This window comes from Vigna radiata, unplaced genomic scaffold (assembly GCF_000741045.1).
Source record: "Vigna radiata var. radiata cultivar VC1973A unplaced genomic scaffold, Vradiata_ver6 scaffold_111, whole genome shotgun sequence".
Classification (NCBI taxonomy): Eukaryota; Viridiplantae; Streptophyta; class Magnoliopsida; order Fabales; family Fabaceae; genus Vigna; species Vigna radiata.
Genome location: NW_014543596.1, coordinates 40,948 through 65,254, shown reverse-complemented (window position 1 = coordinate 65,254; position 24,307 = coordinate 40,948). Strand labels below are relative to the sequence as shown.

The following is a 24,307-nucleotide window of genomic DNA, read 5'->3' as shown; positions in this document are numbered from 1 at the left end:
AAAACAGGTTTATAAAATAATAAAGTTTATTCTTACTTATATAATATGAATATAATATGAATTGATCTTATTTTTAGTAGATATAAAACTTCTAACCTCTTTTAGTTTTCTGCATGAACAATTAGACCATGAATAATTACTTTGCAAGAACCAAGGCTTGATTCCTAAACGTTCAATAATATCTATAGCTTAAAAATGGAGATTAAAAATAGTTTAAATATTTCTTCGTATCTTTTAAGAATAATGTTATTCGAAGACTCGGAATTTCATTTTTTACATTTTCTTCGACTTGTTGAGTTGAAGTTGTGTCTGCCAAGTAAAGTTATCTTATCATTCCAAATCCAATCATTCTTCCGTTACTACCACTCAGTCCATTTTACTTCTTGATTTTGCATCCGTTCTCTACCATCTTAACTTCCTTCCAATCATTTTCCAAGTAAACTTAAGAAACAAAGAAATAAAAGAAAAATTAACAAAATAATAATAACAACGACCGACCATTTTTGAAGCATAAAATCCCGAAACGTGGCCACCACTTACCAATGGAATCACGTTCAGAGGTAAAGCAAAGCATGCACCAGACGCAGCATAAATTACAAAATGAAATCCCTGTAAATCAAATTTAAGATCTGAGTGGTCGGTTTTCATCCAATCTAACGTTAATAAAAGGGTCCTCTGTGAAGGTGTATGATTTCGTGATGCAGTAAATACTTTTTCCTTTCTTTACGTAAGTAGCAAAACATGTGTGCATTGTACAAATGGAAATACGTTGACCGTTTCTTAACCTCCAAATTCCATAACGGTAACCGACCTCTCTTTATTTATTCTTTCACTTCCTCCCAAACCTCTCAACCAACAAAAACATTTTTTCAAAAAATAGCATAGCACTAGTACTAGTAATTAATTAATTAATAAAAATATAATTTATATGTTTTATTACTAGTACTAGTAATAGTAATAAATAACAAAAATAATAAAAAAAATAACAAACATTACATTCTCTTTAATTGTACGATTTCCTTAATTTCCTTTCCTTCTCCACTCCATTCCAACCACGTCTCTCGCCGATGGCCACCATGGAGCGCCGTAAAACGTTGACCATGAACTGGGAAGGCCTCGGCGACGACGATGACGACGACCACTTTTTCGAGACCTACAACCGCCTCTCCACCGCCGTGCCTCGTAATTTGATCGACGACGACGACGAGGAGATAGACGGTTTCGAGGAAAGCCGTCTCTCCTTCGCCTCCACCATGTCTTCCATGCAGTCCATCAATCCCCGAATGTCAAACTTCACCGCAAACTTCACCGGAAAACCCAACTACGACATCTGGATGGCCGCGCCGGGATCCATCACCGAACGCCGAAGAAAACTGCTTGGCAGCATGGGCCTCGACGAGAACAAGGAACTCCTCAAAGCCACCAGCGCCGCCATCGCCCGTGCCATGACCAAAAAATTCGAGAACAACCACGCCCACAACGACACCGTCGTCCAGAATAACAACTACGCCGTCAAATCAACAATTCGCGTCGAGAAACAGAAAACGACGAGACAAAAAACAACGAGACAAAAAACAACGAACCACAGAACATCTCCCTTGCAGCCCGTTTTTGTCCTCGTCCGGTCACGTTCCGAGAACGACATTGACAGCTACTCCATGGAGAAATCGCGAAAGCACGAATTCATTGGAAAGGTGTCGAAGCAGCGCTTGACGAGAACTGCTACGGAGATTACTCGGCGGCGGTATGCCGTCGCAGACAAGACTCGCCTCATAGTGAAGGAGGGAGGCGCAGATTCCAATACGGGGAGTCGACATGTGTCAACTCCTTCGATAGGAATGTCAGGAGTGGGGGCATTTTTCTTGATAAAGAATCTCGACACGGGGAAGGAGTTTATCGTTAAGGAATACGGAGAAGATGGGACGTGGAACAGGCTAAGCGATTTGCAAACGGGTAAGCAGTTGACGATGGAGGAGTTTGAGCGCACGGTAGGGCATTCGGAGGTGGTGAAGGAGGCGATGCGGCGAGCGAAGGGGCGCAGCAGTAAGAAGATGTTGTCGAACTCCATTTCGAAGAGTCTGAGGTTGAGCAAGAGGCGAGGGGCATCGTTGCTGAAGAACATAAAGGGCGTGGCGAGCGGGTTCGTGGGGGAGCGTGAGCGAGAGGCGCCGTCTCACGCTACGGCTGTGGTGGAGGCAACGACAAAGAACGAATGGGTGCGAGTGCGGCAGACCGGGAAGTCGCAGAAAGAGCTATCGGCGCTGCACATGTGCCAGGAGTTTCAGGCGCACGAGGGGTGCGTGTGGACGTTGAAGTTCAGTTTGGATGGGAGGTATTTGGCGAGTGCCGGAGAGGACAAGGTGATACACGTGTGGGAGGTGCAGGAGTGTGACGTCATGTCCATGAGGCCCGAGGATGGAAACTTGACGCCGATTCATCCCTCGCTGCTTTCTTCCGGCGATACGCCGCCATTGTCGGCGGATAAGAAGAAGAAAGCAAAGAATGGCAGCAAGAGGGGGGGCGCTATTCCGGACTACGTTCATGTTCCGGAAACCGTGTTCTCGCTCTCAGAAAGACCCTATTGTTCTTTCACTGGCCATTTGGATGAGGTCTTGGACTTGTCCTGGTCCAAATCTCAGGTTCCTCTCATTTCATTTCATTTCAGCTGGAATATCAACTTTTATAGCAAAAAAACAAATTTTACAGAAGAGTTCTAACGTGGATTCTCCTTGCAGTTACTTCTTTCATCTTCCATGGATAAAACAGTGAGGTTGTGGGATTTGGAAACTAAGTCTTGCCTGAAATTCTTTGCACATAATGACTATGGTGAGATCTTCCATCTTTTTTTTTTCTCTTGAGATATACGTAACATGACACATTACTTAACTGGGTTGTTTTGCTTTATGGTATTCGTTGTTGGATTGGCTGTGGCAGTAACCTGCGTGCAGTTCAACCCAATTGACGAAGATTATTTCATTAGTGGATCTCTTGATGCGAAGATCAGAATGTGGAACATCCCTGCACGTCTCGTTGTGGATTGGACTGATATACATGAAATGGTTACTGCTGTTTCTTACACCCCTGACGGCCAGGTATGTTTTTCCTCCTCTATATGCATTCTTGCCTCACAATGGTTCATCGTTTATACAAATTTTTAATTCATAAATTTAATGATCCACAATGGCTTTCATAATCGGTTATTTTTTCTCTTTTTAACTGTTACAGGGTGTTCTAGTGGGTACACAGAAAGGGAGTTGTCGAAGTTACACCATAGAAGGTAGTGTTAGTGACTTCACTAGTCTATTCTTTTCTTTTGTTTGAACATCTCATCCTCAACTATTTTTCAATTTAACAATTTCTGCTATGTTGTCAATTTTCATTTATATATGTTTACCAGATTACAAGTTGACTCAATCCAACACAATCGAGCTTCGAAACAAAAAGAAAAATCTACTGAAAAAGGTTACAGGTTTCCAGGTAAATTCCTCTGTCTGTATTAATATAGTTCTCATGGATGTTTCTATGAGTGAAAGTTAACTGGATTTTCATCTTCTTCACAGTTTTCCCCGGGTGACCCATCACAAGTGCTTATAACTTCAGGCGATTGCAGGACAAGAATTGTGGAGGGCACACAAGTTGTGCAAAAGTTTATAGGTGATTATGCATTATACTGTCAATTGAAGAATTACTATGCCTAAATCAATTGTGATGCATTAACATGTTGGTGAAAGCAGGTTTTCGAAATGCAAGTAGCCAAATTTCAGCTTCATTCAGTCCAAATGGAAGGTACATCATAAGTGCAAGTGAAGACTCACAAGTGTATGTGTGGAAGCATGAAGAGATGCACTCTGGTGGAAAAGGCAGGAATGTGATTGCTAACCAAGCTCACGAACATTTCCCATGTAAAGATGTTTCAGTAGCAATACCATGGCCTTGCAACGTTAAGGGTGATCTACCACCATCATTGGCAGCGCAAAACCCCAAGAAGAACTCAAGCCCTGCTGCCCCTGCTGCAAACAACAAGAAAAATTTGCCACCTCTCCCAAAGAAAAGTAACAACCAACCCACAGAAAGTAGCCCAGGGTCCCCAGAGAAAGACCCTGCAGCAATCTCACGCACAGAATCTGGAGTTGGAGATTCAGTTGGGGGCAGCAAGAGAACGGTGCCTGCTAAGAAAAGTAACAACCAAGCAATGGAAGGTGACTACACTCCCATAGAAGAAGAACTGGAAGCAATTACTCGGTCAGATAATGGATCAAGCGATTCTCTTGCTTCAGGCTCTTCATCAGGTAGACATGGTGGTGATTCAGCTTCTATATCTGCTGCAGCTCCTCCATCAGGTTCATCTTGGTCTTCCAATTACTCAACAAGTGATGGTTCCAATGGTGCCTCGTCCATGAACCCTTCAGCATGGGGAATGGTAATTGTGACAGCTGGTTTTGGAGGTGAAATTAGGTGTTATCAGAATTTTGGGCTACCTAGGAGGATGAGACAGAACACTCTCTTCATGGGCCCTACATTATAATAACATAGCACTAACATCTTTTTCCATGGCAAAATTAACGTAGTGGCTGTTTCGCTTTTGAAAATTTGGAAGGAAGGAGTGGAGTGTGATAAATGTAGTAAATCTTTTAAGCAATTTTGTTTCTGTTTACTTGACTTGTAATAGCCTCAATCAGGTATCTGCTAGAGAAAGTGTTGAGGGGTTTAGGTAAATGCATGAGGTCACATTCTAACTTCAATGCAACAATTGTACACAAAAATTTAGTAGCCTCAGTCTCCTCTTTAGTTATTAATTATTGACCTGTAATGTGATTCTCTACTTAATTGTTAGATTACTCTGCTAACAACAAATTAATAATATTTGACAAACAAGACCATTGTTAAGCATAAAAAAACTAGTATCTATCTAATAATGGTTTGAAAGATATCCATTAATAGTATAAGAGTCTTCAAAGTATATATAGGTTTTTTGAAAATCATAATATTAATTCTAATTTTGGAGTCTCCTATAATTCAAGGTACTTTTTATTTTTACTATATTGTGTTAATTATATTTTCTTGACAATCTTATGCAATCTCATGTGGTAAATGAGATTCAATTAAGCAAGGTATCCAACTATTGTTTTTTCATCTTTGATCTCTTAGTTAATGTTCTTCATCTTTAGGTGTTCACATTCATATCAAGACAACTTCATAATTACTTTTCTTTAGTAAATATCTTTTATTTGTTTCTATCAAGACAAATTTGAAATGATTTCAAGTTATCAGATTTATTTGGCAACCACATGAGATAAAATATCATGGATAATGAAGGTGAAAACAATACGTACCTTGAACACAACAATTTACAAGATTTGCACACATTAAGCAACTAAGAACACTAGTACAATAGCCAAAACGTGAATCAAAGATGAAGTTGTAATGCCATATCAAATATAAAAGATATTGTTATAAGAAAGCTAGAATAAATAAATTTGTAAGTAAATAGTAGGTAACTATAACAATTATAGCTTATTATGGTTCTTGCCGAATTTGGAAGTTTGATCTTTTGACATGTGCCAGTTCTTGTTGGGTCTACGAAACTTCTTAGTGTGTTCTAGAGGATTCAGAAGTGCAAAAAAAAATTTCTGACGCTTAAGTTAGTAATGCATGAGGATATTTTGAGTATCAAGTATCAGTGCATATTTCAGTGTGTGTGTTTTTTATGTGCATGCATGAGTTTATATATGGTATTGGGATCCTATGTCATTTATACGACTTAAATATGAAATATGTATGTTATAGATAGACCATTGAAGAATAATGATTTAGCACTCGGGACTATAATAATGTGGGTCGCGCTGCCTAGCCTTTTTAATTCAGGTATGTACATAAGCTTCCTAGTCTTATGAGTTTTTTTTTTTTTTTTTTTTTTGAGTTATATCATATTTTTAGTAAGGCTTGAACCGACTTGGGTGGTTTAGGAGTGGATGGTTTAGAGGTTGAGTTCTCATATCATTTGGCTATTCGACCGCATTAAAGATTATTTAGAGATTGTTTAGAAGTTGAGTTCTCGTATTATTATTATCATCGTAAATCTCATTTAATTTTAGAAACTTTTTGGGTCAATGTTTAGAGATTGTTTTTTCATATACATGAACAATTTTTTTTTTTTTCAATACACCTCCACCATAATTATTTTTTTTATTGATGTTTGCAATCATTTTCTTATCATCGATACAAATAATTTTTTATTAATAATTTGTCATAATATTTTTTTAAATGTTGATTACAAAAATGTTCAACTTAACTGGGTTTATTTTACAATGTCAATCAAAAAAAGTTCAAAAAAAGTTCAACGAAAAATCAACACAAAAAATCATCAATATCATAAAAGTAATTTTTAATAGATATCATACTTAAATAATTGTAATTGATATAAATGAAAAATTGATGAAAAATAAGTTTATTAAATGAATTGAAAAAAAATACTAACAATTTATTTTATAAAAAAAGTAAGATCAAGGAATAGCAACTAAGAAAATCATTAATATAATTATTTAATATTAATACTTGTATTATTGTTTAAAATTGTGAAAGAGACTATACTAAGAAAAAGAATATTTTAACATAATTTTTTGACAATATTTAGATATAGTATACAGTGTTTTCTTTTTATACTGATTTATAATTTATTTGTAAATATATTCTTAATTTAATAATAACACTATGTTATGTGAAAATGTCATAAAAAAATATATTAATATATCATTTTTCATGTATATACACTGTTCTCAAAGTAAAATTGAAGAGAAAACATATGTGATTAGATTTATTTTTCAAAAGGAATATCAAAGTGTGATATTTGGGACGAGCGGTTACGAAGAATAACCGATCGATTATGTATATCATGTCTATATTGGATCATAATTGGGTCAAAACTTATTATTGAGCTAGTAGTCCAACAAAATCAAAGATATCTTATTAAAGGTGTTGCTCCCTCCACCACCACGTTCCTACACTTCCTAAAATTATTTTATTTCCAATTATATCCTTAGGTTAAAAGTTTTTTACTTTTACCATATTTTAAATAATTTGAAACTGTAATCCTTATTTACTTTCTGCGCAGCACCTCAGTCTCACAGATCTCTCTTCTTCATTTCTTCATTTTTGTTTCACTTCCCCTCTTCCTTTCTTTTCTTTTCCATTTGTTTCTTCCCGTTTTGGTTTGAAAGCTTCCATTGTCGTCGTGGTGGTGTGGAGGAGCATCGAGGAGGAGTGTGGTTCCAGTTCCTTTGCTGCTTGTTTTCGTCTTCGGGTTGGTTTTCTTCGCTGTTTTTAGTTTCACCATTCCTTTGTACCTTTGTTGTATGTTAGGTAGTTTAATTTAGGGTTTATTATTGTTTGTGTGCTTTGAATCTGTTTTGTCACTGTTTATGGACTGTTGTTGTTGCTGGTTCGATTGTGTGTCGCCTGAACAGACCCCGCAAAGGCCAAAACGGATGTGGGATATCCGTTTGGCCTTCAAGGATATCCGACTTCCGTTGACGAATGTAAGAGATCCATTAAAGGCCAAACGGATATCCTACATCCGTTTCGACCTTTTGGGTTTTTTTTCTTCAATATTAAATATAGCATGTTACAAGCACAAAGTCAATCAATGCAACAGAGATGTTGCAATTTATCTGCATTGATTTACATAATTTTGTAAATTGATTCTGATGTTTTATGTTTGTGATGTTTAAATTGGTTAATCAATTTGAAGATCAATGCTATTAATGTTGCAACAGAGGCTGCTTGCCTTACCTTAAGTGTGGATGAAACAATTAAAAACCCCAAGGTAATGTATATTCGTGTCATTGTATGGATGAGGAGTTTTTGCTTGCATTCTTAACTTAGTTGAACAAATTAATGATCTCATACTATAAGTACATTCTAATTTCACTCTTAAATGGGTCAAGGATTTTTTACTTTGCAAGGGTAATGGTTCTTATAATTTTCTGCACATAAAGAATTCTCTGTACAAATCATTTGCACATCAAGAATTCTGCTGCACATACAATGGGAAAGCTTGTAGACAATATTGATTGATACTCTTGCAATTTTTCTACTGGGATAGGATCTCATCTTGTGACTTTAGAATTTTATATTAATTTGCAGAATTATATGGCCATGTCTACTTACTCTACCTTTATTTTTCTTTATGTAACCAGGTTTTAAATTTTGTTTCCATTCCTTGTTTTATTCTAGCCACGGTCCTTTATGCAACTGATTTTGATTTTATCTATTTAACATATGTAGTCTGAGAGTGCACAAGGAGACGTTGCTGCCAGTGCCATGGGCAGAGTGTTGGGATAAACTTAAATTTTAGGATTTTATTAATAATTTTGTTAAATTTTATTTTATTAGTTTTAGGTCTAATAATATTTAGTATGATTTAATAGAGATAAAATAGGGATGAGTAGTTATGATTTTCTTTTTATGTAGGTAGAATATTATTTTATGATAGAATAAGTAGATTTTATTTTTAAGTGAGTTGATATTTTATATGAAAATCACCCACAATGGATTGAAGAGTAAAACTATTTGTGTGGGTCACCATTTTTTAACACCTCCTCCTTGATAGACCCAATAGTGGTTTCAGAGCCGATGGTTTGTCTTGGTGACAGACTCAAACGAGTATAATGATCCCTATATCGAAAGTCTTCCTGGCAAAGGGTATTCAGGTAAGCGAGTTTCGTTAAGATACGACGGTTGGAAAGGGCTACTCGTGGTTATGGTTAGTTAGGAAAGCTTCCACTGAAGGGGGAGTATACCTATGTGGAAGGGACTCACCTTTGAGGGGAGAGTCAAATACCAAAAAAAAAAAGAGTGAGAGAGAGAGTCAAATATCGAGAGAGAAAAAAAGGAGAGAGGGGAAAGTTTAGAGAGAAAAAGGAGAACAAAAAAAAAGGGAGAGTCAAATACCCAAAGAGAAAAAATAGAAAGGAGAAAGAAAGGGTAAGAGATGTTAATCTTGCAAACAGTGTTTTCTTTGTTTAGTTGATAAAGTGAGTCAACTATGGTAATTGGAATCTTGGATCCTGACGTTTGGGATGTGGGAAACGAGAACCCACGGAGCAGACCTAGATTTTGCGGTGAAAAAGACGCAATTGAAGGACAGGTTCTACGAGATTGTAGACAAGTCCACAACGGTGAGAAGATAACAAAAGATGCATCTTCAAAAGATGCGTACAGGGGACAACTGTGTCAGGCAAGATCGACTTCAAACTCTGAGAAGGGGAGTTTGAAAATTTGAAGGAGAAAGCGGTAGATTAACTCAGCAAAAATGGAGAGTCGTTGCCTGCCAGCTGAGTTGTGGAGAAGAGTTTGAAATCATTGACAGATGATTTCGAGAGTTTTGTGTGCCTCGTTGAGGAGTCAAAGGACCTATCAAAGCTCATGGTTGAAGACTTTGATTGAGTTCTGGAGGCGCACCGACAGCGGAGATTTTAGCCATAGTTCAAGTGCTTCAGGAAAAGTTTCGGAACACTCAAGGTCGTTCCTGGGAGCAGATTTCGAGAAGAATGAGGAGAAGAATAAGGAGAAGAGGTTTGGGAGCAGAAGTCGAAAATAAAGAAGGAAGAATTTAAGTTTATGGGGGAGTTTGTTGGGATAAACTTAAATTTTAGGGTTTTATTAATAATTTTATTTAAATCTTATTTTATTAGTTTTGGGCCTAGTAATATTTAGTTTGATTTGATAGAGATAAAATAGGGATGAGGGTGATAAAGAATGTGTGATGATGATACTACACTAGTAATATCAAAAGCATTGATATAGTTAGGTGTACTCACATCGTGTCGGTAAATAAAAAAAACTGAGGTAATACCTTTCCTCTTTCGAGAGGATAGGATGTCTCGCCCGTAGGTTTTCCAATCGGGCATAGTATAATACCCATTGTGAAAGTAGCGGAGTTTTTACTCATAAGTCTTGAGGAACAAGGGAGATAGATCCGAAGCTGCGGTGGAGAATGACTCGAGCTATCCTGTTTTGGTGAACAGGTGTTCTGTTTTGGTGAACATGTTTTATGTGAGAGAGTACAAAGAGACCATGTGTATCTTCTATGTTCATTATTTTGGTGTATTTAACTAAATACGTCATGCCAACCATATTACTTTGTTAATTAATAATTGATGTGTTGATGTTGTATTAGATGATGAATATATGGTAGCTTACCCTTATTGTTTGTGTGTGAATGCGATGATCGTATAACTCGTGTTGTTATACGGGAGCAAACGTTATTACAGATGTTCCAGTGTTCCAGTTGATGACTAGAGAAGCAAGTGATTGGGGAGGAACTGAAAAAGATTTATTTTGGTTGTCTTTCAAATATTTTCAGTTTATTTGATTTATTGAGTTTGATGTTACAAGTTTGTAATAAATGTCGTTTATTTGGATGTAAAGGATTAAGATTTATTTTCTTCATTATAAGATTTATGAGTATGTTTCCCTAAGTTTTTCAGCTTAGAGCAAAGTGACCTGTTATTGACTTGTAAAAAAAAAAAAAAAAAAAAAAAAAAAAAAAAAAAAAAAAAAACTTACATTTTGAGACATCTCGAAAACTCGGGATGTTACAGTAGTTATGATTTTTTGTTTATCTAGGTAGAATATTATTTTATGATAAAATAACTAGATTTTATTTTTAAGTGAGTTGATAATTTATTGTCAGTTTTTATTATTTGTACTTGGTTCAAGGTCCAATTTACACCAAGATTTAATGAAAATCACCCACAATGAATTGAAGAGTAAAACTATTTGTGTGGATCACCGTTTTTTAACACCTCTTCTTATAGACCCAACACAGAGGTCGTGGAGGAGGATTCTGTAGTTGCGAACGAGGGATGCGAAGATGATTAGGAATGCATTCTATTATATTACGGATTGAATGTCTGGTACTGTCTAATTTACGAATTAGAAAACATTAACACATTCTCAATGTTGCTAGATCTTTAATGTTTCAATCCCATTTGCCGAAAATTTTCTGGTCTTTTGCTGTTCGTTATGCTATGCAACTCATTAATATTTTACCTTCCAAAGTTCTGACATATTTTTCTCCATCTCAACTGTTACACAATGTTAAACCTGACATTACTTACTTACGAGTTTTTGACTCACTTTGCTATGCTTCAACTCTTCAAGCTCATAGAACAAAATTTCAGCCTCGTGCAAGAAAATGTGTTTTACTTGGTTTTAGAAAAGGAGTGAAAGGCTACCTTTTGTTAGATTTCAACTTCAGGGAAATTTTTATATTAAGGAATGTAGTATTTTATGAAAACATATTTCCTTTTCTTACTAGTGACAAACACTCACCTATTGATACACAAAATTCAAATTCCTTGGATTTTGTCACCAAAATCATTTCCTCTCCATCACCTCTTTTCTCAGAAGCTACTGATCAACCCTCTTTACCACTTACATCTCCTCCTTCTATTGTTCCAGACCCTGTTATTTCTTCTTCTTAACCTGTTTCCATCGAACCTGCCACTACTACTCCACAAAGGAAATCAACCAGGCCAAAACATAAACCATCTTATTTGCAGGACTATCATTGCAACATGTTATCTACTTCTTCTGCCACTCAGTCATCCACAGGTACCTTATATCCTATCTTTTCATATCTCTCATATAATGCATTATCATCTCTTCATAAATCATATGTCCTTAATCTTTCCCAAGTTAGTGAACCTAAAACCTATAACCAAGCCATTAAACATTATTGTTGGAGAAATGCCATGGATCAAGAAATTGCAGCTTTAGAAAATACCAAAACTTGGGTTTTGACTGAGCTACCTTATGGAAAGCAACCTATCGGATGTAAATGGGTATACAAAATAAAGAGACATGCTGATAGGAGGACTGAACGATACAAGGCAAGGTTAGTAGCCAAAGGCTACACAAAACAACAAGGCTTAGATTACTTTGAGACTTTTTCACCTGTTGTCAAACTCATAACAGTAAGATTGGTTCTAGCTTTAGCAGCTTCCAAACATTGGTATTTACATCAACTAGATGTAAATAATGCTATTTTACATGGAGATCTAGATGAAGAAGTATACATGTCTCTTCCTCTTGGCTACAAAACAGAAAAACCAGGGCAAGTTTGCAAGTTGTTGAAGTCTTTATATGGACTCAAGTAGGCCTCTAGACAGTGGAATTACATGTTGACAACTACTTTACTTTCTTTGGACTACATACAATCAAAATCATTTTATTCACTTTTTGTCAAAAGTGATTCTGCTCATATCACCATCTTACCTTTTTATGTAGATGATATAGTTTTGGCAAGTGATGACATCCAGGAAATCCAAACTATGAAGCCTCTATTAAATGCAAAGTTCAAAATTAAAGACTTAGGCCAACTCAGTATTTTCTGGGCTTAGAAATTGCAAGATTTCAATAGGGCATTAATTTGTCACAAAGGAAGTATGCTATAGAGTTACTAGAAGATGCAGGATTGTTGGGATGTCAACCTGTTTCTACTCCCATACAGCCAGACACAAAATTCTCCAAGATAGAAGGGAAACCCTATTCAGATATGCAAGCATATAGAAGACTTCTTGGCAGGTTATTATATCTAACCAACACAAGACCAGATTTATGATTTGTTGTTAATACTCTCAGTCAATTTCTTTCCAATCCTTTGGAAGATCACTATGCAGCAGCAATAAGGATCTTGAGATATATCAAGAACAATCCAAGACAAGGATTATTCTTTCCCTCCAACACAGAACATTCTCTTAAGGCTTTTAGTGATTCCGATTGGGCTGCTTGCCCTGATACTAGAAGGTTTGTGACTGGTTTTAATGTGTTCTATGGTGCATCCTTAATCAGCTGGAAATCCAAGAAGCAAGGTACTATATCTAGATCATCAACTAAAGCAGAATATAGAGCCTTAGCTTCAACAACATGTTAAATTCAATGGCTTTTGTATTTGCTCCATGATTTGAAACAGCCTCTATCACAACCAGTTCCTCTGTTTTGTGACAATCAATCTGCTATACAAATTGCACAGAATCTAGCCATGCATGAGAGGACAAAGCACATTGAAATTGATTATCATCTCATAAGGGATAAAGTTCAAGCTGGTGTAATTAAGCTCCTGCCTATTTCTACTCCATCACAACTTGCAGACATCCATACTAAAGCTTTGCATCCAACACAATTTCAATCTTGGTTGTCCAAGCTGAGCATTAAGGATATATATGCTGCAGCTTGAGGGGGGACATTGGGTTTAATTTATTTTCCGTTCATATCTGGGCATTTATGTTCATATATTTATATTATGTTTTTATACTTATATTCCATTTTTATATTGCTCTAAATAGTTATATATCAATTGTACTCTCTCCTTATTATGAAATAAGATACACAATTTTCATCCTTTCTTTTCTCATAACATCAACAGAAGTCAGATATCCGTTGAAGGCCAAATAGATATCCCACATTTGGTCTTTGTAGAGTCTGTTCAGGTGACACACAATCGAACCAGCGGCAACAATAGTCCATAAACAGTGACAAAACAACATAGATTCAAAGCACACAAACAATAATAAACCCTAAATTAAACTACCTAACATACAACAAAGGTACAAAGGAATGGTGAAAAAAAAAAACAGTGAAGAAAACCAACCTAAAGACGAAAACAAGCAGTAAAGGAACTGGATCTACGTTCCTCCTCGACTCTCCTCCACACCACCACAACGGCAATGGAAGCTTTCAAACCAAAAGAAAAACGAGAAGAAACAAATGGAAAAAGAAAATAAAGGAAGAGGGGAAGTGAAACGAAAATGAAGAAATAGAAAGTAAATAAGAATTAGGGTTTCAAATTATTTAAAATATGGTAAAAGTAAAAAACTTTTAACCTAAGGATATAATTGGAATTAAAATAATTTGGGGAGGTGGAGGAAGCATACGTGGGGTGGAGAGAGCAACATCCTCTTATTAAAGATATTGGGGACAAAATAATCAAGGATATCTGATTAAAAATATTGATAAAGTTGTTTATGAGCAATCAGGTAAATCTATTCCAGGTGATTCTGTTTATATTTTATTGGGCTTGTGATAACTTATAAGTACAAGACCAACGCTAAAAGGCAGATACATTCTATTCACGTTTCACTCACACTCTATTCACGTCTCATTTACACTATACAAATATCTAGAAACATTAAAAAATGACTAAGGAGACAAAGACGCGTCTGCTAGGTCAATCTCTCGGACTCACATAATTTATACCGAAATACAAACCAAAGAGAAGATTGATGTATGGAAGCCTGGTCAAGATCTTTCTTGCTGCTTGAATGCTACTCCTATAAACAATATAGCATAACTTATTATAAAAATATTTCATTGACGTGAATAGGACACTGTATTTACAATTGTATTACGTTCAAGGAGATTAAAGACGGGTTAAAATTCTCTTAGTCATCTTATTTCATCGAAAATCTTAAATGTTTTCATATTTTAATTGGTTTTAATTGGATTACTATTTTTAAAAATATGTAATAATTAACTAATTTCTTTAATATATGTCATGTGTAAGTTTAAGTTTTTTTGTTTAAATTTTAAATTATTTTTGTGTTATGTGTGAAATCAAAATTGTGTCATATATCAAATTAGTGTTAAAATTTTAATTTAGTTTCTCAATTTGATATTTTGGTTCAATTAAATTTTAATTTTTTTAATTGAATTTTTTTTAAAGACCGTATTTAATTTATATATAAATATTATAATGATATTTTTATAAATATAATATGTTTATTAAATATTTTTAATAAAATTAAGTTTATTTAAATTTATGTTTTACACTAAATTTTATTTTAAATTTTAAATATATTTCTATTAATATTTTATTACATCAAATTTTCATATTATTTTTTATTTAAATTTATATTTAAAATAATTGAATATAAAGTTATATAGATTTATAAATTTATATTTCAAATATTTATATAACATTATATATAAATAATTTTTATACAAATCAGAATTGATTTAAAAATAAAATTTTTATAAACTCAAATGTAAAATCTACTTAAACAAATTCGAAGACATTAAAAGTTTAATTTAATGATTATGATAATGGAAAGTGTTTATTCTGGAAATATCTTTTTACTATTTTACACACACACATATATATATATATATATATATATATATATATATATATATATATTATTTTTTTTTATTTTATTTTTCTTTTTGTCAAGTATATGTTTATTTTAGTATTTAATAATAAACAGTTTTGTTAAAAATAAATCTTATTAATTCCTCAAAAAAGGGCACGACTCGTTTCCTCTATCTTCACCTCCAATTCAAATTGCGTCTCCCCCGCATGCTACCCTGTTCAAAACCTTTCTCATTCTTTCAGATACCAGAAAATGGATCTTCACCTTCTTCGTTTCGATTCCAACTTCCAAAATCTGAAACTCACACAGAAAATTTAGCTCAAACCCGTGTTCCATCTTTGCACAATTCAAAGTCCTAACACTCCAAAAATGTCATCACCGTTAACCTACCCTGTGGTGGTCGACGACAAGGACCTCGACGACGCCGCACTGTGGGCCATGATCGACTCCGCCTCCGCCTCGCACTCCTCTTCCAAGCGAAAGGCCCTCATCGCCTCCAAACCCCCACAGCGCCAGCTCCCTTCCCCGATCTCCAACCCGTCGCCACCACTGTCGAAGTTTCGGAAGGTTCTTCGCGACTCCGGCGACAGCGGGGAGGTGGTGCAAGACCGATGGCCCTACCTCCCGCCGCGGAAGGCCCCGAGGTTGTGTGCCTCCGAAGAGAGCAGCCCGCTCGCGCTGATCAGGAGCGTGCAGAGGACGCCGCCGCCGAAGGACTTATCGTCGCCGGATGCGCAGGAGCTAAGCTGCTACACGGAGGTCTCACCGAGGCGGTGCTTCGTGAGGAACGAGGCAGAGGAGAAGGAGAGCGGCATTGGACATAGCTTGCTTGGAATGTTTCCTTCGGTTTCGTTGTTTAAGGAGTACCAGAATGCTGCTATGGCGGTGATTATCTTGATAACTTTGTTTCAATATTCGGATTTCAGTTTGTGGGAACTTAGATGTAGGAGATGTTTCTCTGTTCAGAATTGAAGTTTTTGTTTTAAAGTGAAAATCTAATTCTGATCACAAAACAATAATATCAATAACTGCATGTAACTTTTGTCTTTCAAGTGAAAGAAAGATTTGAACCTTGGAACTTGTGGTTTAGGGGAGTGGAATGAATGATACTCTTTTTCCTTTGTTTGAAGAATTTAATCTGAGTGTGTTCACAGTTCAGTCTTTCATTCAATTATGGATAGTAGGTAATGAGAACCATGTAAAGAAACATCTTATGGTGTGTCCAAGGAAGTAGACAGTGTAATTATCAGTGTTTGTAGAGTTCCATTACATGAGATTTTATTTTGTTTATTTGATTGTTTTTTAGGTTAAATGATGGAAAATAGGCTTCGTCATGTGCTTTTTGATGGATCTCATCTCTCATATTATTAGGAGATACTTTATAGGAGGATATAACATAATATTCTCACAGTACGTTAACGTTAGGACATTCTTGACTTCTATTTCTTACTATGTTCTGAAAATTAACCATTAAATGAGCAGTTGCTCTAAATTTGGTTTGGTCATTAATTTAACACTTGGTAATACAGTTTTTTCTAAATCAACGAATAACATGAATCGTTTATTTTGAGGTTTCCTTTAGTTTTATTGTTTCAGGAGTATCAGTGGGTCTGTGGCTACGGCCTTGGTAGTGGTTTTCAGCTTGAACCTATACGATACCCATAATATGCTGTTTATAATGGAAAACTTTTACCTTTTATTTGTAGTGAAGAAGTGGATTTGCTTATCCGAAATTTCTTTATCTTTTATATCTGTAGTATTTTTATCACTAGATTAGCTTTTGATGAATGCGAATTTTGTGTCTGAAAACATTGAAAAGCACTTATGAGAACTTATGACTTGCGCTGTACTAATTATTGGGTAAGTTATTGGTATCCCTTTTTGTTATGTTCAGTCTTTTGAGGTATTTTATTGCCAAAATTGCTTAGTATGAATGACATTAGATTTTAGAGAAGGAATTTTTCCCGTACTTTATCTGTTTTGTCTGCCATGAAATCATGATAGTGTTTTGATGGTTGATTCCTATTTTTCACACTTTTTAACACCCTGTGGTCATCCTGAACAAATCAAATCATTGCATGATATTAACGACTTTCCTTTTCTGGATTTCCCAGTCCTAGCCGCTGAGGAACATGTTTCATGACTTCCATAACTTATTGGGAGGTGGCATATGGATAACTTCAAGGATAATCTTTGACATTCTCTCTATCTTTTTTAATTATTTCTTGTTACCTGATGCTCCAAGTTTGAGTTTTGCTTTTAGGGCGTGTAATAAATTCATAGTTTTGCATATAGCAACACAACAGTATCTCTATTCTCCACATTGGAGATCATAACATGATAGTAAATTTATACAAATATATGAAAATGTGAGAGTTGCTCGAGATGCTGCTGTTTTTTTTTTTCTTAATTCAGGAAGGATTTGCCTAATCAATTCTTGTTGTCTTCGATGTTCAGATTTTGGAAAAAACTGATTACACTTTGATTTCGGGGAATCCTTTCATTAAGAAGTCAGGTAAACATAGTTTGCCTTCTCTCGTAAGTGAAAATTATTCAACTGATGCAACATGGCAGGGCATGTCTTTTTTTAGGTTGGAGAAAGATATCTTGTTACTTCAATATTTCTTATGAAATCAGGGACAGAAATATTGAGTTTGATGAGAATCGCAATGTTCAGCGTGCTGAGTTTGTGATTCGTGCGCACATGCAGTATGTGTCTCGTTTGGTTGTTTCAATTGAATTCATTTATCTTCCAAATTATGTCTGTTCTCACCAGTTTCTACTGTTTCTGTTGATTTTCATTACATCAGGGGCGGCAGGTTCTCAGATGGATGGGGCTCTTGTGATCGACGTGAAAAAAGATTCCAGAAGCCAAATCATGATGTTCCTAGCACAGCAGAGACTAGAGCAAAGAATAAAGCTTGTCAAGTAAGTCACTTCTATCATGTTATATCTTTCTGTTTATGCTGCCACATTTGGTGTGAATTTATCTGTTAAGGCGGAGACTAAGGTTTTATTCAAATGACATTTCCATTAAACGCCTTGAGCGGAAACTTAATAAAACCTTACACAGGTGCTATATAAAGAGATTTAGGACAGATTTTTTCATAAAAAATTATAAGTATAAAAAGAGAGAAAAATGAAATCCGTTATTTCATTAGTTAAAATTAATTTATCCACAGTTTAGTTTATAAAAGTTGTTTTTTTGTTAATTTTTCTAAATTATGATATTTAACTTAGAAAGGAGTTGATTTCATTTTCTTTTTTTAGAATTTTTTTAGAGAAATTTCTTCCAAACCAGTACTAAAATTATCAATGTTAATCTGGAATTAGCAAAGCTATTAGAATCACATCACTATAAAAAAAAGGATAATAAAAAAGATAAGAGAAAAGAATGAGAGAACTAACAAGTTTGAAGAGAAAATGCTGAATCCTAAGTTGAAAAATATCAAAAGTGGTCAATAAAATTTCTTTTTTTCTCCTTAGGCTTGTTGAGATGAGGAGCTTGTTTTTCAAACTTAAACTAATCATTTTATCCATTTGCTACAATTTTACAGGACTTGCTAGGAATTGGAGAATACCGACCTAGTGTAAGTAATCAATTGCATTGATGTTATAAATGACTTTTGCTATCTTATTCATGAAAAATGATAGTAAATCCTAGGATTGTAGAGGACTCTAATAGAGTAACAATTACTATTCACCATGAATAGCCTGTTATTAATTTGAGAAATTTTAACTAAACACATAAATTCCAACACTATCATGCATTTGAGAATTGTCTCAAACTCTACTGCTTTCCCAATTAATTCATCTATAACTTATTCTAAATTTTCAATCAAAGTTGAAATCAACTATTGAAACTCTACATAAATTCTTTCCACATTAAAGTTAAAAAAAAAAACTATAACATAAAAAAAAAAATTTTCTTCTGTTCTTAAATTATTTTATTGTTCTTCTAAAAATTCTACCGAGTGTCTTAATTCTTAAGAAACATAAAACAGAACTTTTTTTTATTAAAATACACCACTTTTTATGATTTTAATTTTTTTTTAAAATAAATAAAAATATCTATGAGTTTTAACCAATATCTGAAAACACACTAACCAAAATATTAATTTTAAAATATTAGCGTTGTTTTAAATTTCATTGGTAACCAAAATGTATAATTAATCGTTATCTACCATGTATGCTAACTTATTGGTCCTTAAAAGTTTGAAGTAAAATATTTTCGTTCGATATTTAACTTGTAGATGGAACTTAGAAGTATTTGGAGTAATTTGTAACCAAGGGTTGTATACAAATTGAAAATTGAAATAATCAATAAATTGAAGGACAGATCAATAAAAGTAGCTGTATTTTAATCTTGGCTAAAAGTAAATTGATATTCAATTTTAGTCATAAACATGTTTTTAATTAATATTAGTGTTAAAGATATCAATTTGGTCATTTAGATGAGTTTTAGATGCAACTAATTAAAATTCGAAGTTTGTTATTTTTTAGTATTAGGGTTAACGCTAGTTTTGCGAGAAGTATGATGTTCAGCGACACAAAAATGGTGCTAAGTGTCAGTTTTGCGAGAATAATGTTGCTCGGTGACAAGGATGTGCCGCTTAGCATTAGGAGCTTTTGTCAAACTTCTTGTTTTTCTATGATTTTCTAATGTTTGATTTTGTACATAATTTTATAAAAAATGATCTAGATACATCAAAAAGTGGGGATTAATGATGATAATTGAATCAATATAATTCTAGATGTTTTCCATACTCTTTAATCTATATTCGTTTAAGATGTTATGTATAGTTTTTGATAATTATAAATACTATTTTTCAAGTTCTTTTTTAGGTTTTTTCTTCTTTTGATTCCTTGTTTGGTTGAGTTGGTTTATATAGATTAATTACTTATGTAGAATTAATGAATGTTTTATGGATGGTAAGTATGAATGTGTGTATGGACTTAGTATGTGTTATATGTATGATTATATTCAAATGAAATGGAAAGTGTGGATTAATTATGATGTGAAAAGGATTCCGTGTGTGTGATGTATTGAAGTAGGGACTCTGGGATCGGGGGATGATTCTGACTTTTAATAACTCCCAATCTTAAGTAGAGATGAGTGATTATGTCGTGGAGAATAGTAGGGGATTTTTAGTCTGATGGTCATGCATTGACCATAGATGTTTGACGGATTAACCTTGGTGTGTGGTAGTTTGATGTGGGTGAATTGTTCCACCATACATGGGACAGTCCCCATAAGTATGACATTAATACATATATTCGGATGGTCGAAGTTTAAAGTTGATATGATTATTTCTATATTTCTTGATTTATATTATGAATGTGATATTATTGTTTTAAAATGTATGAATGTTGTTAAGACAAAATCTTCTATTCTCATAAGGACTTTCATGTTTTGAAATTTAATCAAATAACATTAAAACAAGATAATAATAAAAAAATGTCTTAGGATGAAAACACAAGACCTAGAGCCAAAATCCCAAATAAACAAAACCTAGAACCAAAATCCTTAATATAGGAAAACCTAGATAAACATTCAGGTTCATAGGAAATAGAAAAACATCTAGGACAAAACACCTAGACATATGGTTAAACAATGTTGTGCCTAAAGTGTCTAAGAGAGTTGAAGCTAAAAGCTTGATGCTTATCATATATGAAAAATGTATTCAGTAAAGCTCTCGAGAATAGAATAGGACGAGACAATGTCTCTAACAAAACATTTTAAATACATAAGAACAAAATACAAAAGAAAGCTTAAACAGGCTAAATGCTATCCGTCTAGAAAGGGACAAAAATAGAAGAAGCGTTTACTTGACTAAACAATACCACAAGCTTAATTAGTACCTCTTCTAACGATGAAGTATCTAACCACGTTTGGTACCCTTAGAGAAATGAGATTAATTGCAAAATGCTACTAAGGGTAGAAAATCAAAACACATTTTGTTGTTCTAAACAAGCATTAAATAACATTAACTACTCAATGTTTAAAAACAACAAAAGTGATAAGAAAAGACATATATGTTGCATGCAAAATTACTCCATTCTTGTAGATAAGTTACTCTATACGCATCCATAGAGTTACAAATTAAATATAGAAAAGTGGACGTTAGAGACAAATGAGATATTCATAGAATGTTCCTCACTTGAAGTTATACCTAAAAAAATCGTACAACTTACTTCAATCAAAGCTCTAAAAAACATTCTTGCTCTAACAAGTTGACTTACCCAACAAATGTTTTATGAAGAAGAAGAAAGAGAAAGTACGCGTATCAATGCTACAAACTCAGTCTAATGGACAATTATCCATAAAGCCTTTAAATAGAAGAACTCTTGAAAGAAAAATCAAGAGGATAGCTTAAGAGAATAGTAAGGCAAAGATTACAACGAAATATTCATCCTAAAAAGCAAAAGAAAAAAAACTCAAGAAAAAGAATACATTTGAGATGAAGAAAAGAGAAGAGAAAAGAAAAAGGGAAAAGAAGTACTCTCACGCTTCATTGCTATATTGCTTACTATTGTAAGATAGAAGAGAGAAACACCTGCGAATGTTTAGACTGCTTTGTATAGTAATCAAATCCTCTCTATGAGAGATATAATCTGAACTACTTGTAAGCAATCTTTGATTGCAATTCTGAAGAGAATTAAAATACTTACAACTAAACTCTGTTTGAGTTGAAGAATCTTGGTAAGGTTTCTAAGTATCAGGAGTTATTTGAATAGTCAAACTAAATCTCTGCTAAGGTTGATGACTATTAGGAGTAGTGCGAATACTCAAAGGATATCTCTACGACTTTGTTGAGAACTAGGAGTGGTGTGAATACTCAAAGAAAATCTCAGTGGTTGTTGAGTACCAGGAGTGGTGCTAATACTCATTTGTAATCATATGAAGATTATAGTGGAACCCTCTGCGGAGGAGACTAGACGTAGCTCAATTGGAGCGAACCAATATAAAATCTCTTGTTAAATTATCTCTTATCTTATCTAAACAATCCTCTTACAAAAATATGCAATTAGGCTTTAATTTTTGAACATAAGAATCTTCTAAGCTGAAACATTTATTTTTCTCAAAGGAAGTTCCTAAAAAAAGTTACAATACATATTATGAATAACACGTCAAATCGTTCATACATATTCATCAAGTCGAGCGTTTAAGCATTTAAAAGAAATTTTCAAAAGCTTGATAACATGCTATATCGGAAGGTTGCGAAATGTTTTCCATTAACACTATTCAACCCCCTTTCTAGTGTTTTTTAGGTACTTCAATTGGTATCGGAGCTAACATCGCTCGAGGAAACGATCTTGAAGAATGAAAAACAAAAGATACGCCACCAACCGTCCTCCTTTTTTCAAGGGAGAGAAGTTTGACCACTGGAAGCAAAGAATGATCACATTCTTTGAATCATGTCATATCAACAGGTGGGACGTTGTGGAGAAAGACAACTACATTCCTGTAAATGAAGGAGAGTCACTCTCAAATAGCAAGTGGACTGACGAGCGTCTAAGCATTTAAGAGAAATTTTCAAAAGTTCAATAACATACTATATCGGAAAGGTTAAAAAATGTTTTCCATTAACACTATTCAACCCCCTCACCCCCCTTCTAGTGTTTTTCAGGTACTTCAAATGTTTTTTTGGTACTTTGCTTACCCTTCTTTCTTTGCCTGTTTGTGTGTGCGTTTATTTTGTATTTTTCAATGATCACCGCTGAGGTATATACATCTCATGCGTGAGACTCGACATTAATGGGTGGTCCGATAGTGGCCTCATAACGAGTGCAAAAATTTGTCCAACAAATAAAAAATATCACTAGATAGGCTCTAACCTAGCTCTAATACCATGTTGAATATAATGAAAAACTAGTTGTGAGATTAATTTCTCTTGTGTTGAATATACATATAGGGTACTTTATTTATGATAGAAGAAATATGGGCTAAGTCCTAAATATAAATAAGAAATAATAACAAACTAATTAAAAATAAAAGATAAAAATAAAATAAAGATAATATATCTAACATTCCCCCTCAAGCTGATGCATACAAATTGTATGTTCCAAGCTTGAAATTAATATAATCAATAAAGATTTAGTGGAAATATATGCTTTTGCACTCAAGTGACATTAAATTGTTAATGATTTGTGAGCAACAAATATGTGAGGTTGCTTCACATAAACTCTTCTTGCAAATTGCCGTCGAGGAATGCATTCTTGACATCTAGCTGATAAATAGATGATTGTTGAAGAGCCACCATGACTATAAATAGGCTAACAAAAACCATCTTTGTCACGAAAGAAAAAGCATATATGAACGGGTCAAACCAAATTGAGTATCAATTTCTAAAAAGAAAAAACATTTGAAAAATAAGGAAAACTTGAAAATGGAGTCGAAGTCAAAGGTGAAATATTGTTCTTATCTCTATTGCCTTACACAGGTGAAAGAGTGTAGCACTCAAACCCATCCTCTTCCCATATCTCATGGTCGAAGAAGACTTTTTTCCGCATCTCATGGCTGAAATAATTATTAGTGCATAACCTATTATTTTTTCAGATCTCACAACCAAAGAAAACATCGCTTTCACATCTCAGTGTAAAAGATCATTACTGGATTTGCTAGATATGACGAGAAGACAATTCCATCACATAGACTTTACCCAAGTGTCACAGCATGGCACCCAAAACAACCATTCCATTAATGTCCCCAAAAACATACAATGTAGTCACCCATTTGCTTCATTATACGCTTAATTCCTCAAGTGTAATCCCAACACATGTGAATCACCTAATAAGACATATTTTGTACAATAACAATCATCCAAAACAGAAACATAACTATCATCAAAACCTCATTTTTCCGCACCAAACAATAGCATTTCTCTTCGGCATGTCCATGGAGTTTTGAAAAATCCAAACATCTCAGAAATAGAGAAAGAGATAGAAATTTATCGAACGAACCGCACTCCTTCGTATACGTCAGGAGTCCATTGATGAGAAGGGGCTGGGGAAAGCTTGAACCCAATTCCTACAGTGATGAATAAAATTGCAATGAAAATTCCTAGGGAGTTATACATTTGTGTATTGATAAGACCATTCACTATTTCTTGAAGCTCGATCTCTCCCCCGGATGAACCATATAGCCAAGAGAA

The 24,307-nt window shown here is 34.4% G+C and overlaps 2 protein-coding genes across 3 annotated transcripts; both read left to right on the top strand.

Moving 5' to 3' along the window:
• Positions 1-997: 997 nt before the first annotated feature.
• LOC106754541 lies at positions 998-4,798 on the top strand. The gene is made up of 7 exons (XM_014636560.2): positions 998-2,639; positions 2,736-2,826; positions 2,935-3,092; positions 3,226-3,277; positions 3,398-3,477; positions 3,561-3,654; positions 3,735-4,798. The coding sequence occupies exons 1-7, from the start codon at positions 1,068-1,070 to the stop codon at positions 4,523-4,525; spliced, it is 2,838 nt and encodes a 945-aa protein (XP_014492046.1). The 5' UTR covers positions 998-1,067; the 3' UTR covers positions 4,526-4,798.
• A 10,512-nt stretch (positions 4,799-15,310) lies between these two features.
• LOC106754539 lies at positions 15,311-22,805 on the top strand. 2 transcript variants are annotated; one of them, XM_014636557.2, is made up of 6 exons: positions 15,311-16,037; positions 17,610-17,667; positions 17,744-17,861; positions 17,963-18,080; positions 18,710-18,742; positions 22,415-22,805. In XM_014636557.2, exons 1-6 carry the CDS (start codon positions 15,522-15,524, stop codon positions 22,478-22,480), a joined length of 909 nt encoding a protein of 302 aa, XP_014492043.1. In that variant the 5' UTR covers positions 15,311-15,521; the 3' UTR covers positions 22,481-22,805. The 2 variants fall into 2 exon arrangements, with proteins under 2 accessions (XP_014492043.1, XP_014492044.1); XM_014636558.2 differs by lacking the exon at positions 22,415-22,805 and adding an exon at positions 19,656-19,876.
• Positions 22,806-24,307: the final 1,502 nt, after the last annotated feature.

What these genes read in the sequence shown, in the direction of transcription:
- LOC106754541 (XM_014636560.2), top strand. Translation starts at nt 1,068, where the DNA reads ATGGCCACCATGGAGCGCCGTAAAACGTTGACCATGAACTGGGAAGGC. An exon ending in CTTTGCACATAATGACTATG is followed by an intron (nt 2,827 to 2,934) that starts GTGAGATCTTCC and finishes TGGCTGTGGCAG; the next exon opens with TAACCTGCGTGCAGTTCAAC. An exon ending in AAAAGGTTACAGGTTTCCAG is followed by an intron (nt 3,478 to 3,560) that starts GTAAATTCCTCT and finishes TCTTCTTCACAG; the next exon opens with TTTTCCCCGGGTGACCCATC.
- LOC106754539 (XM_014636557.2), top strand. Translation starts at nt 15,522, where the DNA reads ATGTCATCACCGTTAACCTACCCTGTGGTGGTCGACGACAAGGACCTC. An exon ending in GTGATTCGTGCGCACATGCA is followed by an intron (nt 17,862 to 17,962) that starts GTATGTGTCTCG and finishes TCATTACATCAG; the next exon opens with GGGCGGCAGGTTCTCAGATG. An exon ending in TTGGAGAATACCGACCTAGT is followed by an intron (nt 18,743 to 22,414) that starts GTAAGTAATCAA and finishes CCCCCTTTCTAG; the next exon opens with TGTTTTTTAGGTACTTCAAT.